Source organism: Salmo salar, chromosome ssa21 (assembly GCF_905237065.1).
Source record: "Salmo salar chromosome ssa21, Ssal_v3.1, whole genome shotgun sequence".
In the NCBI taxonomy this organism is placed as follows: Eukaryota; Metazoa; Chordata; class Actinopteri; order Salmoniformes; family Salmonidae; genus Salmo; species Salmo salar.
Window position 1 is genome coordinate 16,529,183 of NC_059462.1, and position 18,318 is coordinate 16,547,500.

Below are 18,318 nucleotides of genomic sequence, written 5' to 3' on the forward strand. Positions count from 1 at the left end.
TGATGTAGTACATTATAACATTACCAGCATTTTTGTAGACATGACGTCCATATACATTTTTTGTTGCATTTTGATCACTGGCAGCTTCATTAAATAGTACCCGGCAAAACACCAGTCTCAATGTCAACAGCGAAGAGGCGACTCCAAGATGCTGGCCTTCTAGGCAGAGTTCCTCTGTCCAGTGTCTGTGTTCTTTTGCCCATCTTAATCTTTTCTTTTTATTGGCCAGTCTGAGATATGGCTTTTTCTTTGCAACTCTGCCTAGAAGGACAGCATCCCGGAGTCGCCTCTTCACTGTTGATGTTGAGACTGGTGTTTTAAGGGTACTATTTAATAAAGCTGCCAGTTGAGGACTTGTGAGGTGTCTGTTTCTCAGACTAGACACGCTAATGTACTTGTCCTCTTGCACAGTTGTGCACCGGGGCCTCCAACTCTTTCTATTCTGGTTAGAGCCAGTTTGCGCTGTTCTGTGAAGGGACTAGTACACAGCATTGTACCAGATCTTCAGTTTCTTGGCAATTTCTCGCATGGAATAGCCTTCATGTCTCAGAACAAGAATAGACTGACGAATTTCAGATGACAGTTCTTTGTTTCTGGCCATTTTGAGCCTGTAATCGAACCCACAAATGCTGATGCTCCAGATAGTCAACTAGTCTAAAGGCCAGTTTTATTGCTTCTTTAAATCAGAACAACAGTTCTCAGCTGTGCTAACATAATTGCAAAATGATTTTCTAATAATCAATTAGCCTTTTAAAATGATGAACTTGGATTAGCTAACACAACGTGCCATTGAAACACAGGAGTGATGGTTGCTGATAATGAGCCTCTGTACGCCTTTGTAGATTTTCCATAATAGTTTTTTTTTTAAATCAGCTGTTTCTATTTACAACATTAACAATGTCTACACTGTATTTCTGATCAATTTGGTGTTATTTTAAATGGACAAAATCATTTTTTTTTTCAAAAACAAGGACATTTCTAAGTGACCCCAAACTTTTGAACGGTATGTATATATAATCTGTAAGGTCAGTGGAATTTCACACCTTGGATCCAAATCATAGTATTACATGCAGATAAATTGTCAGGACTAGGAGAGTAACACTTATCTTCACTAGCCGCAACTGCGATTTTAGTACTTTGAGTAGACAGTGCTCCCTACTGGCGTAGTAAGATGATTTCCAGCAAATCTCTGCTGCGGATAGTCATTTCACTGTCGCTCTTCTGCATACGTAATTCCGCAATACACATCCGTTGTGTTGGGTCATGGCTACAAAAAGATCCAGTTTTTGTCAAATTAACGTTGTATTGACTTTTCTTAGCAGGTTAGTTGAATTAACGTAGCAGGATAGGTTAGCTAAGAAATGCAACAAAAAAATACGTTAATTTGACAAAAGCTGGCTCCCTTCTAACCATTGTGTTGGGTCGGCACTAGTTACCACAGCCACAAAGTCAGAAGGCCCGCATACTCAACCAATCAGACGAGGGAGTGTGATGACGCGTGTGCAGGTTTAAGGTTCGTGCGAAACGACCAATCAGATGAGGGAGTGTGACGCGTCTGCCGACCGGCATGCAGGGACAGACATGCATTTACACTATATGATCAAATGTATGTGGACACCTGCTCATCGAACATCTCATTCCAAAATCATGGACATTAATATGGAGTTGGTCCCCCCTTTGCTGCTATAACAGCCTACACTCTTCAGGGAAGGCTTTCCACTAGATGTTGGAACATTGCTGCGGGAACTTGCTTCCATTCAGTCACAAGAGCATTACTGAGGTCGGGGCACTTATGTTGGGCGATTAGGCCTGGCTCGCATCGGCGTTCCAATTCATCTCAAAGGTGTACGATGGAAGTTGAGGTCAGGGCTTGGTGCAGGTCAGTCACGTTTTTCCACACCGATGTCGACAAACCATTTCTGTATGATCCAGGCTTTGTGCACAGGGGCATTGTCATGCTGAAACAGGAAAGGTTTTTACCCAAACTGTTGACAAATTTGGAAGCACAGAATCGTCTAGAATGTCACTAAGATTAAGACGTCCCTTCACATACAACTCTCCTATCGTGGCCTCCAACTGCTCTTAAATACAAGTAAAACTAAATGCATGCTCTTCAACCGATCGCTGCCTGCACCTGCCCGCCCGTCCAGCATCACTACTCTGGACGGTTCTGACTTAGAATATGTGGACAACTACAAATACCAAGGTGTCTGGTTAGACTGTAAGCTCTCCTTCCAGACTCACATCAAACATCTCCAATCCAAAGTTAAATCTAGAATAGGCTTCCTATTTCGCAACAAAGCATCCTTCACTCATGCTGCCAGACATACCCTCGTAAAACTGACCATCCTACCGATCCTCGACTTCGGCGATGTCATTTACAAAATAGCCTCCAATACCATACTCAATAAACTGGATGCAGTCTATCACAGTGCCATCCGTTTTGTCACCAAAGCCCCATATACTACCCACCACTGCGACCTGTACGCTCTCGTTGGCTGGCCCTCGCTTCATACTCGTTGCCAAACCCACTGGCTACAGGTTATCTACAAGTCTCTGCTAGGTAAAGCCCTGCCTTATCTCAGCTCACTGGTCACCATAGCAGCACCCACTCGTAGCACGCGCTCCAGCAGGTATATCTCACTGGTCATCCCCCAAAGCAAATTCCTCCTTTGGTCGTCTTTCCTTCCAGTTCTCTGCTGCCAAGGACTGGAACGAACTGCAAAAATCTCTGAAGCTGGAGACTCGTATCTCCCTCACTAGCTTTAAGCACCAGCTGTCAGAGCAGCTTACAGATCACTGCACCTGTACATAGCCCATCTATAATTTAGCCCAAACAACTACCGCTTCGCCTACTCTATTTATTTATTTATTTTGCTCCTTTGCACCCCATTATTTCTATTTCTACTTTGCACTTTCTTCCACTACAAATCTACCATTCCAGTGTTTTACGTGCTATATTGTATTTACTTTGCCACCATGGCCTTTTCTGCCTTTACCTCCTTTATCTCACCTCATTTGCTCACATTGTATATAGACTTATTTTTCTACTGTATTATTGACTGTATGTTTGTTTTACTCCATGTGTTGTTGTATGTGTCGAACTGCTTTGCTTTAGTTATCTTGGCTAGGTCGCAATTGTAAATGAGAACTTGTTCTCAACTTGCCTACCTGATTAAATAAAGGTGAAATAAAAAATAAAAAATGGAATTAAGGGGCCTAGCCTGAACCATGAAAAACAGCCCCAGACCATTAATCCTCCTCCACCAAACGTTACAGTTTGAACTATGCATTGGTGATGTAGCGTCTCCTGGCATCAACAAACCCAGATTCGTCTGTCGGACTGCAAGAGGATGAAGGATTCATCACTGCTCCAGATAACTCCTCTGTGCTTGGAATGGAATCCATTATGCTAGCTAGCTCATTTTAGATGAGAGTAGCAAAAGTTATCATCAAAAAAAAGGACAATTTCCCTTTTTGCCCAAGACTTTTGTTATTTCTTAATGTTATGTTTTAGTGACGTTGCTAATTCTTGTTCCCGAACTCGAGACATTCCATTTCGAAAATGAAGCTTTCCCACGAAATGGAATACGCGTCATCACATGCCCTCATCTGATTGGTCGGATAGGCGGGCCTTCTGAGCCCGCATACGCGTCATCACACTCCCTCATCTGATTGGTCGGATAGGCGGGCCTTCTGAGCCGGCATACGCGTCATCACACTCCCTCATCTGATTGATTGAGTAGGCGGGCCTTCTCACTTCGTGGCTGTGGTAACTGGTGAGGACCGTTGTGTTGGTGCTTCAGGAAAGGATCCTGGATTCAAGCGATTAGAAAGCCAAGGAGAAATACGGTTTGTTATCAAACTACAAGTGATACGTGGAGGTAGCGTGTAAATGAAAACGTGTGTTGTGATTTAGTCGTCAGCCATCCGTTTTTCCCGAGATGATTGGCCAGCCGCTAGCTAAATAAGTAACTGCTAACGTTAGCCTGTTGCAGGCCAATTGTTTTAGCTAGCTAATCTAAACTTTGCAAATAGGCTTGAATGTAACATAGTTTAAAGATTGGTAGTTCTATTTTTTTGTTAGAGTTCAGGTAACGAATCAATGTTTTCAACTTGAAGAGGTCAGCCCGGATGCCAAGACAAAGTCAATTCTTCTCACCAACGTTTGCTGGCTAGCAATTTTGGTCAGTCAGTCCCACAGTTGCTGGGTGGGGCCGCAGCTAACTTGCTAAAGTTATGTTAGATAAACAACAGTCCTGCCGGTCTTCTAACGTTAGTACATAAAACAACGGTGTTTTTCTGATGTGTTGAATTTTAAGATAACATTCTCTACCTGCTCTCTACAAACCGTACTAGCTATGTAACTTAGCTAGCGCACTGGTTCAAGTGATAGCGAGGCAAGAAGATGCTGATGATGCTGCTCAATGCTATCTATCATTCATGGCTTGACCACAGCACAGTAAACTAGTTACTGTACTTCGCGGCGTGATTCTTGCCAGCATCACTTATGTTGGAGCTCATGATGTCCTCTTTACTTCTGTTTTTAAAATTGTTATTTTCTTATTATTTTATATTTGACCAATAAAATACCTTTTGTATGTTTGAGTTAGCTAGCTACAGTCCTTGTATTAGCTTACATTTCCTGTTGCATAAGTCTGCATTTACATGAACACCACTTGAAAAGCTTAATTTATTGAGTGTTTTTGTATGAAAATGACAATGTATGAGTTAAAAAAAAGTTGCATCAACCACATTTGTCATCTCAAGGTGGTTGATCAAATTTAATGTACATGGGGTTTCACACTGCTTAGACCATCTGAAAAGGAAGGCTTAGAAACCTAATTCATTATAAAGCTCAGAGACCTCCATTCATTGTCTTAAGTTGTGCAATTAAGTCAAATGTCTTAAAGTGGTCCCCGTGTTGGGTGTTGAAAGGGTCAGGTGCTGTGGAGGATATGAGGGCTGATCAATGCTGTATACAGAATGGTAAAGCCTCTCTTGAAGTGATCAACCTAATCTCTCTAAGAGCGCACTATGAAGTTGGTTAGAGTTGAGTAGACAAAAGCGCATTGAATGGGGCTTTGGACCAGAAAAGGATTTTACAGGCCAGGTGGTCAGGACCCTGCTAATGGAAGAGCATCCAACCTTTCTCTATCTGGACAGTAGAGTGTGCTCTTGAGCCTTATCATCTGTGCCCTGCTGAAACTTCATTCATGATCAAAAACTAGCAGTGGGCCCGCTAGTTAAATGGTTTGACCTGGCAGATCAGAGCAAAGGAGCAGGTGATATTCTCGTTGATCAGAAAGGTTAAAAAGAATGAGTGATCTTATTACACTTTCAGAGCAGCTCATGAAATGCAGTCGGCGAAATTGCTTCTGATCATACTCGAGTCTATATTCCAATGTGTAGCCTAACTCGAGGCTATTTTCTGAGTCAAAAATAACACCTGTATAAATGGAGTTTTCAGATTTGCCGACTGCTGTAAAATGCTGTAAGTCACCTATCTTGTTCTGAAATGTGTTTGTGTCCTACAGTGGCGGCATCATGTCAGACAAAAGCGAGCTAAAAGCGGAGCTTGAACGGAAGAAGCAACGCCTGGCTCAGATCAGGGAGGAGAAAAAAAGGAAGGAAGACGAGCGCAAAAAGAAAGAGGTTAGTACATGCTTATAGGGACTTTAAATACCCCCGGAACTACACTGACAAATGGCAGTGTGCATTCTGCTCAGATATTATGCTCAAAGTATCTGAGTAGGCCTATTTTACATCAGTGGAAAGAGGAAGCAGTAGCTTTGATTGCAGGTAAAATGCACAGATTCTAAGGCTAGGTTAATTGTTTTATTAAACTAGAAGTGCTGAGCGACTACTGCTTTTTGAGGTGGTTTTGGTTAGAGTATTAAAAAAATAATCACGTTTTTTCCGTTTTGATCAACAACAATTTTTTTTTTAAATGCATTATGTGGGTTGAATGCTGTAACACCACAGAATAAACAATTAATACAAGTTGGTAGTGATGGTAGTGACTGCCCATTACTGCTTATCTCTTATTAACCTTTATTTATTCAGATTACTTTACTTTAATAAAATATTTCAGTTCTTGTGTACATTTTTTATTTGATGACTTCGTTCGGGCTTGATCTGATTTACTGCGCATTGAGCTCACAGAAGAAGAAGAAAAAACCCGAAATAAAATTCATGTCATTGAACCGACGTCGGTCAATTAGTTGTTTTAAAAAACCAAAAATAACCAACATTTCAGTTAATCGCCCAGCACTATAAACTAGCCAAATTCAGACAACTCCATCAAACCCTCTATTCACCATGCTTACAGTCAGGATACTAACCAGTGTATCTGCTCTGGTTCTCTTCCAGGCTGACCTGAAGAAAGATGCCGCCCCACTGGATGACTCGGATTTGGAGAAAAAGAGACGTGAGACAGATGCCCTTCTGCAGAGCATGGGCATCACATCAGCTGATGTCCCTGTTGGTAAGAAACCATCTACCAGCAGTATTAGATTTTTAACACATCTCTGTACATGAGCTTTTTACAAGTATTGAGTCTAGTGTAGTGTAGGCCATCTGACTATTGACTGTACATTTTTCTAAACCAAGATTTATGTGAGGATATTGTCACCAAGCTAACAGAAGGGGGCAGAAGTGGTCCATAGTAGATTAATTTATATTGCCTTATGTCTGGCTAGGTCTGTCAGTGTGTGCTAAAGAAAAGTAGGGAACTGAGGTTATGAATCCGAAAAGGTCATATTATTTTCTGTGGTTTGCCATGGTTCCTTAGACGTAATTTAAATAGGTTAAATGACATTGACATGATTATTTACTTGTTTGTATTTTTGAATTTGACGACACACTGCATGTCTCATCCATTTACTTTTGGTATGTTGATGTGTGTCTAGATATTTCTAATACTATTGCTATTTGTCTTACTGTTGAATTTTCACTTGTGTTTTCACAGCGTATGGGGTGAAATATAAAATGTTTTTCTTTGTCTTTTCTCCTTTTTGCTGTTCATATCCACTTCATTTTAGCCTTTTTTTGCATACAGCATTTAGTTTTTTTTTACCACTTCTGGCACCCCAAAACTGACCTACCATTGCACTACTGTGAACATGCCAGCCTCTTCGCATAGTAACAGGGGATACCTGTCATTTTTATTTAACCTTTATATAACTAGGCAAGTCGGTTAAGAATAAATTCTTATTTTCAATCACGGCCTAGGAACAGTTGTTCAGGGGCAGAACAACAGATTTTTACCTTGTCAGCTCGGGGATTTGATCTTGCAACCTTTTGGTTACTAGTCCAACGCTCTAACCACTATACTACCTGTTTCACTATCTAGTCCCTCCTCCCATGTCTCCGACCTCCAAATCTGCGGGCACACCAAGCGAGGCAGGGAGCCAAGACTCGGGCGACGGCGCCGTGGGATCCAGGTACAAACACCCCCCAATCAAATGTTTTAATGTCAAAATGCGTTAATTTCTCTCTGCAACGAGCCTTCATCCTCTAAGCACAGTGCAGCGTCGCTGTAATTTAGGTTGCGATGCATGCCAGGGCTTTTATTGCAAGAATGAATGAGGAACTGTCTCTCCTAATGTCTGTGTCATTTTAAAGGATTTGTGTTTCACAGGTTTGAACAGGTTTCTTCTCTATAAATCCATGTCACAGCTGGAACAGTCAATCGCCTATCTAGGTTTTTAATAAGATATTGCCAATGTTCATACAATGAAATTGAAACTACTTTTGCATGAGTTTTACTAGATGCACACAGGTGCTTATGTAACCATTTGCCTTATAAACTATGCCAATAAACATGTCCAGGTTTGACAACACAGTACCAGTGTTCTTCTCCAAATACGGTAACACACAAATGCCCACCAACAATACCATTGAAGATCACGATGACTAGCTTATGCCGAGGGTGTGCATGTTTATTTTGTTTGTGTGCTGTTGCATTAGGATGGTCCTAAATGAGCTATAAAACAACAGGGCTGCGGAGATGCCTGGGGGTCCCCTAATTAGAGCCCCCGGTCCCCCTGCTGAAACTCTAGCTCCCCCAGTGTCCCATCAGAGCCAGGGAGCTCTTCCTCCACCCCAAGGCTCTACGTGTTGCCTCGTTTCCCTCAGCAGCGTGGCCATTTCCTCCACACATGGGAGGTCATGTTTTCCCCCGCAGGGCGCTCCGAGCCGTTGGCGTGACACAGTTCAGGCCTGACCAGCCCCTCAGGCTGCCTCATTAGACCCAGTGTCCTCGCACTCTCAGGACATGTGTCCAAGCATTTTTAAACAGATACTGTCCTTGGTTTTTTTACATGTTAGATTCTACGTGCAAGTGCCTAATAGAGGGTTGTCGTGGTAACTGCGTTTTTACCACCCTCTACGAAAACTTCTGTGTTTCTGAAATGTTCTGAATTGAATACAAGTTTGTTTTGTTACCTGTATTTGTCAGTATGGGCATGTTGAGTGTATACGTTCTAACTTGTTTCCTCTCTTGGTTTATGCCTGCTTTCTTGCACTAATGCTGCCTTGTTGCTGTGACACTAACCAGGACTCTACACTGGGACTCTGACCCGTCTACTCTTCAGCTTCACTCTGACTCCGAGCTGGGGTACTGGACACTACCTTCTTCCTTTCACTTCATCCCTCTTTCAACCTCTAGCCTTGTTGCTCCTCTCGAAGCCATCGTTTTAGATCAGGGGAAAAAAGTCATGCCGGTCATGTGTATCTTTGACCTACGGACACGTTGTTATCCTTCCTTTCCTTCCCCATAAATAAGTGATTATCAGAAGACAAAATCGCACATCCGTCTTAACGGCGACTTTGGCTTTTGAGGTGCCAATGAAAAGGCTGGAATGTGATAGTAGTACTGTTATGTGCTGTGTCTGGGTCGCCCGGGTTCATGTTATTATTTCAGCTCTCCTTGGCCCTGCCGTGGGTTTGAAGGTGTGCTCTGCTTTTAGGCGTGGACCTCTGAAGCTGGGCATGGCCAAGATCACCCATGTTGACTTCCCTCCAAAAGAGACGGTGTCGTACACCAAGGAGACCCAGACGCCTGTGACCACCCAGCAGAAAGAAGGTGAGAAATCTAACCCAAGTACATAGTTACTTTTAGGATTCTATATTTTCGGCACAACTAAAGCTGCCTGACTCGTTGACTGCAAGGTCAGAGAACAGTGCAGTCGATCTATCAAGGTTTCCGAAGGCTACTCTTTTTGATGTGTGTTGTGGCCGGCTGGCTGGCTGGGTTGTCTGATCATACGAGTGGGAGCAGGAAGTGAACACAAAGTGGAAATGATCTGACCTTACCGAGCACTGAGATGAAAGCCGGGGGAAATTGCAGGGGCCCGGGAAACATAAGAAGCCAAAGGAAAGATTAAATTCACACACACAGACTCACTCCTCTCAAAACCCCCATCCTCAAACCAATAGGGCCCTGCTACAATGAATGTGCAGGATGAGAAGGCCAGGGTGAATTGGGAAGAAAGGCAGTAGATTGGGGCTGGATATGAAGCACCTCGTTCATGCCCGGCTAATGCATCTGAACCATGTCAATATGTATGTAATTGCTGCACAGCAGCGTTCATGTGGTCGTCTATGCGTAGCTTCAAAAAAAAGCACATTTACCCATAACGTCCACATGTTGAGCACATGTGCCACAATATGCAATATTGTGATTACACCCCTAGTTTTTTATTTTTCCTTCTAAGATGTAGTTCAGAGTGTCTCATAGGCTGAAATCTGTTGTTTACACTGCTTTATCAGCAAGACCTATCAGCGACCGCTATAGAGTGCTATGTAGCCTAGTCGTTTCTTTATTTACACTGTGCGAGTGAGTTTAAAGAGATTCATTATTTATGCTTGATGATTTGTCTTCGGAGGTTTGGGTTGATGAACGAAGATTGATTCCCTGCACGGGTTACTTGTCTCTTCTAAGTTCCCCCTTCACACTTCGGACTGCGGGAGAACCCGGTTAGATCCCTGTCAGATCAACCTCCAGAGGACTTGGTGATTTGTCATTGAGGAATGTGAAATGCAAGCGGTCTGGCTGTGAACAAATTGTGTGACTCTGTGGATACCCATACCCAATGACTAAAGGATAAAGAGCAGAGCTCTGTTCTGTTCTGTGGAGGAAGGCATAGAGACTCTGTCTTTAGGGCATTGTAACATTGTGTTAAACAAGGATGGTTTATTTTGGCTGTTCAACACCAAGACCCTCCTCTCCACTCTCTCTGCCACTCTGTAATCATTTCATCAACTCTCTCGCTTTCCTGTCTTCTCCCTTCACCCAATAGGCACGTAATAAAACACACTCGGTGACATTGTGCGCTTTCGCGCCATCACTCCTGGCACTTGGTGAGGCGGCGTCCCCTCGCCTGCTCACACCCTTCTGCGCATATTTGATGTTCGGGTGGCGTTGGTCGCGTGCGCTGATTGAGGGATTCAGGAGGCGACGGCACAGTAAACTCAAGGTCAACGGGCGGTGGCATTGGAGGAAGGTGCTGCCGTGCCATGCTAGACAGAGCGAAGGAGAGAGATCCTAAATTGTCTCCATAGATGATCCACCATCTCAAAAAAAGAGATGATTAGGTCCTTCCAGCTCCCATCCTCTAGAACAGGGCTCTCCAACCCTGGTCCTGGAGAGCTACCGACCTGTAGAACAGGGCTCTCCAACCCTGGTCCTGGAGAGCTACCGTCCTCTAGAACAGGGCTCTCCAACCCTGGTCCTGGAGAGCTACCGACCTGTAGAACAGGGCTCTCCAACCCTGGTCCTGGAGAGCCACCGTCCTCTAGAACAGGGCTCTCCAACCCTGGTCCTGGAGAGCTACCGTCCTCTAGAACAGGGCTCTCCAACCCTGGTCCTGGAGAGCCACCGTCCTCTAGAACAGGGCTCTCCAACCCTGGTCCTCTAGAACAGGGTTGGTGTGGTTTTATCCCTAGCACTACACAGCCAATTCAAATAATCAAAGCTTGATGTTTAGTTGGTTATTTGAATCAGCTGTGTAGTGCTAGGGCAAAAACCAAAACGTGCACCCAGGGAGGGCCTTAGGACCGAGTTTGAGAAACCCTGTACTAGGTTACTAGGAGTCCAGTGTAGACGCACATTTTGTGACCTGGTGGGAAAGAATCTATTAGTTAGAGACGTTTCCCCATAAATCGTAAATTCCACCAATATTTATAAAAGCAATACTCGCTGTTTTGCTTGGATGGTTGTAATTCCCACTCAGGTCATGCAAGGGAAGGCAGTGAATCAGGATAGTGTGTAGAAATCAAAAGTAGTGGTAGCCTATATATAGAACACTGTTCAGGCTACAGCGGTGGACTTTATGCAACGTCAGTAAGTGCTGCTTAGCAAGATGTAATTATGGAAAAAATATATGGGGGAATTTATCGAGTGTTCTGCCTGAAGCTCTGTTTAAAAAGGCTTCAGGCAATACAAGAGAGAGTAGAGCGTTTTAGTAAATTTGAAATGTAATTAAATGGGATTTGTTTTAATCACTTGGATTCAGGGGAGGGTCATAACTTTTAATCACTAAAGGAACTCAACTCAACAGCCTCTTGTTTGAAGTGGCACTCTTTTGAACATTGTCACCTTTCATACTCTTGGCACTTGTCGGTTATTCCCCCTTAACTGACTGTATTGTTGGATTAAATGTAGGCCTAGGCTACTGTTTTAACTACAGTTTCAGCATGCTCATATCAATTATAGTAGAGTTTATTCAAAGATACGAATGCGAGAAAATAACCAGAAATATAGATTTTATAGGGTAAAAACATTTGCTGAATCCCTACCACATCTTCACAGAAAGGTCTTTTTTTTTCCTTTTGTCTCAACCCTCTGTCTGTTGAGAAAGAAAGAGAGGGAGAGAAAGAAAGAGAGAGAGAGAGGGGTAGATGCACAGAGCGAGCGAGAGAGGTAACCAGTGCTCCAAGTGTGTAAACTCAACAAAAGCCTCCCTTTTCACAGCTGACTGAACCCTGATTAACCTGCTCGTCAGAACGGCTGTAGGGCGACTGCTGAAATCTCCCGGGTTGTGTTGGGTTGTGGTGGCTTGATGTATTTTCATCTGCTACCTCGCACAGAAAGAAAACATACCATGACCATTATGCCAACTTGTCATTGTCCCTTCAGTAAATCCCTGTCTGATTTACTGTAGTAAAAATGTGATGCAGGCCTGTGCTATGCACGTAAAGATATTCTATTGGTACTAGCAAAATACGTATACATTTGCAGAATTGTGATTATTAATATTTTAGCTTTTTTTTTGTTGCTATTTTCTTTTTAGCTGGCAAACGCATGAAATGATAAATGATTAAAAGGAATGTTCCCACTCCCCAGGTGCTCTCATTTGTTGACTTCTGTAACCGTAAGAGCCTTGCTTTCATGCATCTTAACATTAGAAGCCTCCTCCCTAAGTTTGTTTTATTCACTGCTTTAGCACACTCTGCCAACCCGGATGTCTTAGCCGTGTCTGAATCCTGGCTTAGGAAAACCACCAAAAACCCTGAAATCTCCATCGCTAACTATAACATTTTCCGCCAAGATAGAACTGCCAAAGGGGGCAGAGTTGCAATCTACTGCAAAGATAGCCTGCAGAGTTCTGTATTACTATCCAAGTCTGTACCCAAACAATTCGAGCTTCTACTTCTAAAAATTCACCTTTCCAGAAACAAGTCTCTCACTGTTGCCGCTTGCTATAGACCTCCCTCTGCCCCCAGCTGTGCCCTCGATACCATATGTGAATTGATTGCCCCCCATCTATCTTCTGAGCTCATGCTACTAGGTGACCTAAACTGGGACATGCTTAACACCCCTGCCATCCAACAATCTAAGCTTGATGCCCTCAATCTCGCACAAATTATCAATGAACCTACCAGGTACAACCCCAAATCTGTAAACACGGGCACCCTCATAGATGTCATCCTAACTAACTCGCCCTCCAAATACACATCTGCTGTTTTCAATCAAGATCTCAGCGATCATTGCCTGCATCTGTAATGGGTCTCCGACCAAACGACCACCCCTCATCACTGTCAAACGCTCCCTAAAACACTTCTGCGAGCAGGCCTTTCTAATCGACCTGGCCGGGGTATCCTGGAATGATATTGACCTCATCCCGTCAGTAGATGATGCCTGGCTATTCTTTAGAAGTGCCTTCATCACCATCTTAAATAAGCATGCCCCACTCAAACAAATTTAGAACTAGGAATAGATATAGTCCTTGGTCCACTCCAGACCTGTCTGCCCTTGACCAGCACAAAAACATCCTGTGGCGTTCTGCATTAGCATCAAATAGCCCCCGTGATATGCAACTTTTCAGGGAAGTTAGGAACAAATATGCACAGGCAGTTAGAAAAGCTAAGGTTAGCGTTTTCAAACAGAAATTTGCATCCTGTAGTACTAACTCAAAAAAGTTCTGGGACACTAAAGTCCATGGAGAATAAGAGCACCTCCTCCCAGCTGCCCACTGCTCTGAGGCTGGGAAACACTGTTACCACCGATAAATCTGGACCCCTACAAATCAGCCGGGCTAGACAATCCAGACCCTCTCTTTCTAATATTATCTGCCGAAATTGTTGCAACCCCTATTACTAGCCTGTTCAACCTCTCTTTTGTATCGTCTGAGATTCCCAAAGATTGGAAAGCTGCCGCGGTCATCCCCTTCTTCAAAGGGGGTGACACTCTAGACCCAAACTGCTACAGACCTATATCTATCCTACCCCGTCTTTCTAAGGTCTTCGAAAGCCAAGTTAACAGATTACCAACCATTTCGAATCCCACTGTACCTTCTCCGCTATGCAATCTGGTTTCGGAGCTGGTCATGGGTGCACCTCAGCCACGATCAAGGTCCTAAACGACATCATAACCGCCATCGATAAGAGACATTACTGTGCAGCTGTATTCATCGACCTGGCCAAGGCTTTCAACTCTGTCAATCACCACATTCTTATTGGCAGACTCGACAGCCTTGGTTTCTCAAATGATTACCTCGCCTGGTTTACCAACTACTTCTCTGATATAGTTCAGTGTGTCAAATCGGAGGGCCTGTTGTCCGGACCTCTGGCAGTCTCTATGGGGGTGCCACAGGGTTCAATTCTCGGGCCAACTCTCTTCTCTGTATACATCAATGATGTTGCTCTTGCTGCTGGTGATTCTCTGATCCACATCTACGCAGACAACACCATTTTGTATACTTCTGGCCCCTCTTTGGACACTGTGTTAACTAACCTCCAAACGAGCTTCAATGCTATACAACTCTCCTTCCGTGGCCCCCAAATGCTCTTAAAAGCAAGTAAAACTAAATGCATGCTCTTCAATCGATCACTACCCGCACCTGCTCACCCGTCCAGCATCACTACTCTGGACGGTTCTGACTTAGAATACGTGGACAACTACAAATACCTAGGTGTCTGGTTAGACTGTAAACTGTCCTTCCAGACTCACATCCAATCCAAAATGAAATCTAGAATCGGCTTCCTATATCGCAACAAAGCATCCTTGACTCATGCTGCCAAACATATCCTCGTAAAACTGACCTTCCTACCGATCCTCGACTTCGGTGATGTCATCTATAAAATAGCCTCCAATACCCTACTCAATAAACTGGATGCAGTCTATCACAGTGCCATCCGTTTTGTCACCAAAGCCCCATACACTACTCACCATTGCGACCTGTACGCTCTCGTTGGTTGGCCCTCGCTTCATACTCTTTGCCAAACCCACTGACTACAGGTTATCTACAAGTCTCTGCTAGGTAAAGCCCCGGCTTATCTCAGCTCACTGGTCACCATAGCAGCACCCACTCGTAGCACGCGCTCCAGCAGGTATATCTCACTGGTCACCCCCAAAGCAAATTCCTCCTTTGGTCGTCTTTCCTTCCAGTTCTCTGCTGCCAATGACTGGAACGAACTGCAAAAATCTCTGAAGCTGGAGACTCGTATCTCCCTCACTAGCTTTAAGCACCAGCTGTCAGAACAGCTTACAGATCACTGCACCTGTACATAGATCGGCTGTTTACAGATGGGCTATCTACCTACCTCATCCCCATACTGTATTTATTTATTTATCTTGCTCCTTTGCACCCCACTATCTCTACTTGCACATTCATCTTCTGCACATCTACCATTCGTGTTTAATTGCTGTATTGTAGTTACTTCGCCACCATGGCCTATTTATTGCCTTTTAACTTACCTCATTTGCACTCACTGTATATAGACTTCTTGTTTTCTTTTGTTCTACTGTATTATTGACTGTGTTTTGTATATTCCATGTGTAACTCTGTTGTTGTATGTGTCGAATTGCTATGCTTTATCTTGGCCAGGTTGCAGTTGCAAATGAGAACTTGTTCTCAACTAGCCTACCTGGTTAAATAAAGGTGAAAAAAAATAAAATAAAAATAAATTAAAAAAAAAAGCGATTTGTGAGCAGTTATGAGTAATGCTGTTTACTTTAGACTCAAAGGGAAGTACATTTTCATTTACGGATTGAAAACGAACCATGAATCGAATGAAGCCATGGTGTCCTCTGTGTTTAACACTTAAGTAGGGTCTCTCTGTACTGACAGACCGTGTGCGGTCTACTCTCCACAGTCCTCTACTGTAGCTAGAAAAGACCAACAGTGGACGCTGGTTTTGGTGCAACAGCCTTTAGTAAACTGGCATGTGGAAGTCCGATTTGTGTTGTCCGTTCTGTGGATGAGACGAACACACCTGCAGTGGGGAGTGAAGGTCATTAGTTTTGTACTTGAACAACACACCGGGCCCACTTTGCTTTTGCATTAATATAGTGTCTTGACAAAGACCTGTGATTACACCTCCCTCCCCTGGTACCACTCCCCCCCCCTCAAAAAAGCGTTTTTTTTTTAAAGTGGTACAAAAGCCATAATTGGGCCTGCTTTGAGGGGAGGTGTCGGTGTGCAGTACATGGTTGATCCGGGTGAATTCTGTTAAATGCCCCCTCCCCACCCCCTGGTTCTGCCCCCCCCACCCCCCACTCTCTCCAGCGGGGTCACCAGGATCACTAGATTTTCTCCAAATGGCCGTTTTGGCTGGCAGGTGCATTATACCCTTTATTTTCAGATTGTCCTTCCGCTCCTAATGCCTGGCAGGTTGATTGCTCTGCCTGCCTCGCCGGGGGAAAGGGCTGACGAGCGCGGCCGGGCCTAGCTGAAAGACAGTGATTACTGTTTTCCTTTAAGCCTGATTGAGGCCCTTGAAAGGAAGGATTTTAACCTTCTCCTTTGGGTTCCAGGGTACGGCCGTCCATTGAAATGGCTTGTCATCAACCCAGTTCTGTAAACTCATCAGAACACCCAACTCCCGCCCCCCCCAACCTCCATGGGAGACAGGAAAGAGAATAACTTTATAAAGGCAGATGTCGTTATCAGTTAGGTGTCAAACATCCGGCCCTTGGGTGGTTTGTGCGGGGGCGGATAAACAACCGTTTTTTAAAAATGTTATTTTACCAAATCAAAACTGTGTAGAAATTATAATGGACCACTCATACAGTTTCTTGACTTGAGCCCAGCTCACTAATTATCACCGAAATCAAAGCTATTGACAGCCAGGGAGCATAGAACATTCCCCAAATTATGGATGCAGGACAATTTTTATTTTTTATTTTTTTTTAGCTAAATTTGACGGCGAGGAAATATAACCAATTTTCAGTGGGGCCCTTGAGACCTCGTTGAAGGCTGACTGCGGCTCCCGGGGCAAAGTGAGTTTCGGCACCCCTGATTTTTAGACGACCTCAGTGGAAATGGAACAGTTGTGTGCAACGTTGCTGCTGTCATAGATTAACTATACGTAGAGCTCTAAAAGGTAGACAACTGTACATTTTCTCATCCACATGAATGTGTTTTGTTTTAAACAATCTATTTCTACATTGAATGGGCGTGTATGGCGAGGAGACGGTGAGGTGCTTGTTTGAGATAGGAGGGTTGTCTAGTGTGTGAAAGTCTGAGCCAGTGTATGGTTTGCCAGCTGGTCGGGCCTACAAGCTGTATTTTTGTCGTACGTTCTCCGAGGTTGAATAGCAGTCTGTGGACCCCCTGGTGGGACGGTAATTGCACAGGCTTGCCGTTCAGAGAGACTTGTCTAGGGGCGGCCAGGCGGAAAACCTCTGTGCCATCCTCATGCCACCTTTCTGAGGCCAACAAGACATTCAAACAGCGCCATCTGGCTAGCACCCGTCCTCTCAGCTGGTCGGACCAATGGGAGTGGGCCTGGAGCTGTCCCGCTGACCCCAGACCCTGGCCTGGATGGAAGGGGGCAACTTGTTACTGGGACATGGAGGAGATGGCTACACTGAGAAGTGCAAAAACCCCCTGTTGAATAGATGGTTCTCATTATCAGTGAGAGGGGGGGGGCCTAGGACCAGACCCCCGCTGTGTGTCCCGTCCCCCCCCTCCCTTCACACAAATGACAACCTCCAGCGCTTTAGAGGCACAGGTCCTTTCAGAGGTGACATTGAGTTGGCAAACCAAACAAATGAGAGACAGAGGCACATAATGATTCCATTCCCATACCCATGCTAGCCTGCTTACCATTCAGCGTTCATCATTCAGCGTGCTTGTTGAAGAGAAACTACGCTGCAGATGGAGACTAGTCGTAGACATTCGGAATGAACCAAACATTGACACAGAATTGCGGGATCAATTGTCACTTTAAACCATTGTCATTGAAATCGTCCGCGGTTTCTAACGTTTCTCGTTAGCCACTGTCACATTTGGTATGACTAATCTTGTATAAACCATGAAATATAAAGCGTTGGCAGTTTAAAAAAAATATTTTTTATTATGTAGTGTTGAATTGAAATCATCCACCTTTTACCCAACAGAGGAAGACGACGAGGAGGAGGAGGAGGAGGAGGAGATTGCTCCACCACAGCCAGTGCTTGAGATCCAAATGGAGAAACCAGACCAGAAAGAGGAGGAGGAAGGTAGGAGTTGTGGTGCGAAACGAATAACGATTGAACTTCTTTGATGTCATCTTCATTGAAGAATCCTACCGACCATTTTGTTGGGATTTTGACTTCCAAGTGTTGTATGATGGCCCTTTTTTAATGAATTTATTTATTTATTTATAATAAAAAAAAATTGGAATATAATTTGAATAAGACGACCCCAATCTGTTATATGGTTCTGTATTGTTTGTCCAGAACTTTTACTGTCTGTCTCTGTCTAGCACCTCCACAAGAGCTGACTGAGGAGGACAAGCTGCAGATCCTGCACTCCTCAGAGTTCATAACCTTCTTTGACCACAGCACCCGCATCGTGGAGCGGGCCCTGTCCGAACATGTGGACGTCT

General features: G+C 44.1%; 1 protein-coding gene across 4 annotated transcripts in view; it reads left to right on the plus strand.

Annotated features, from left to right (window-relative positions):
* The first annotated feature begins 3,723 nt into the window (after nt 1–3,723).
* Nucleotides 3,724–18,318, plus strand: part of dc1i2 (Cytoplasmic dynein 1 intermediate chain 2) — a 25,876-nt gene continuing 11,281 nt past the window's right edge. Inside the window, exons 1-8 of one of the 4 annotated variants that reach the window (XM_014163953.2) lie at nt 3,724–3,852; nt 5,538–5,655; nt 6,373–6,487; nt 7,355–7,445; nt 8,561–8,620; nt 8,973–9,088; nt 17,849–17,950; nt 18,196–18,318. The exon at nt 18,196–18,318 is cut by the window's right edge and continues 40 nt beyond it. In XM_014163953.2, coding sequence (XP_014019428.2) covers nt 5,548–5,655; nt 6,373–6,487; nt 7,355–7,445; nt 8,561–8,620; nt 8,973–9,088; nt 17,849–17,950; nt 18,196–18,318 — 715 coding nt within the window. In that variant the 5' untranslated portion in view covers nt 3,724–3,852; nt 5,538–5,547. 4 annotated transcript variants of the gene reach the window in all.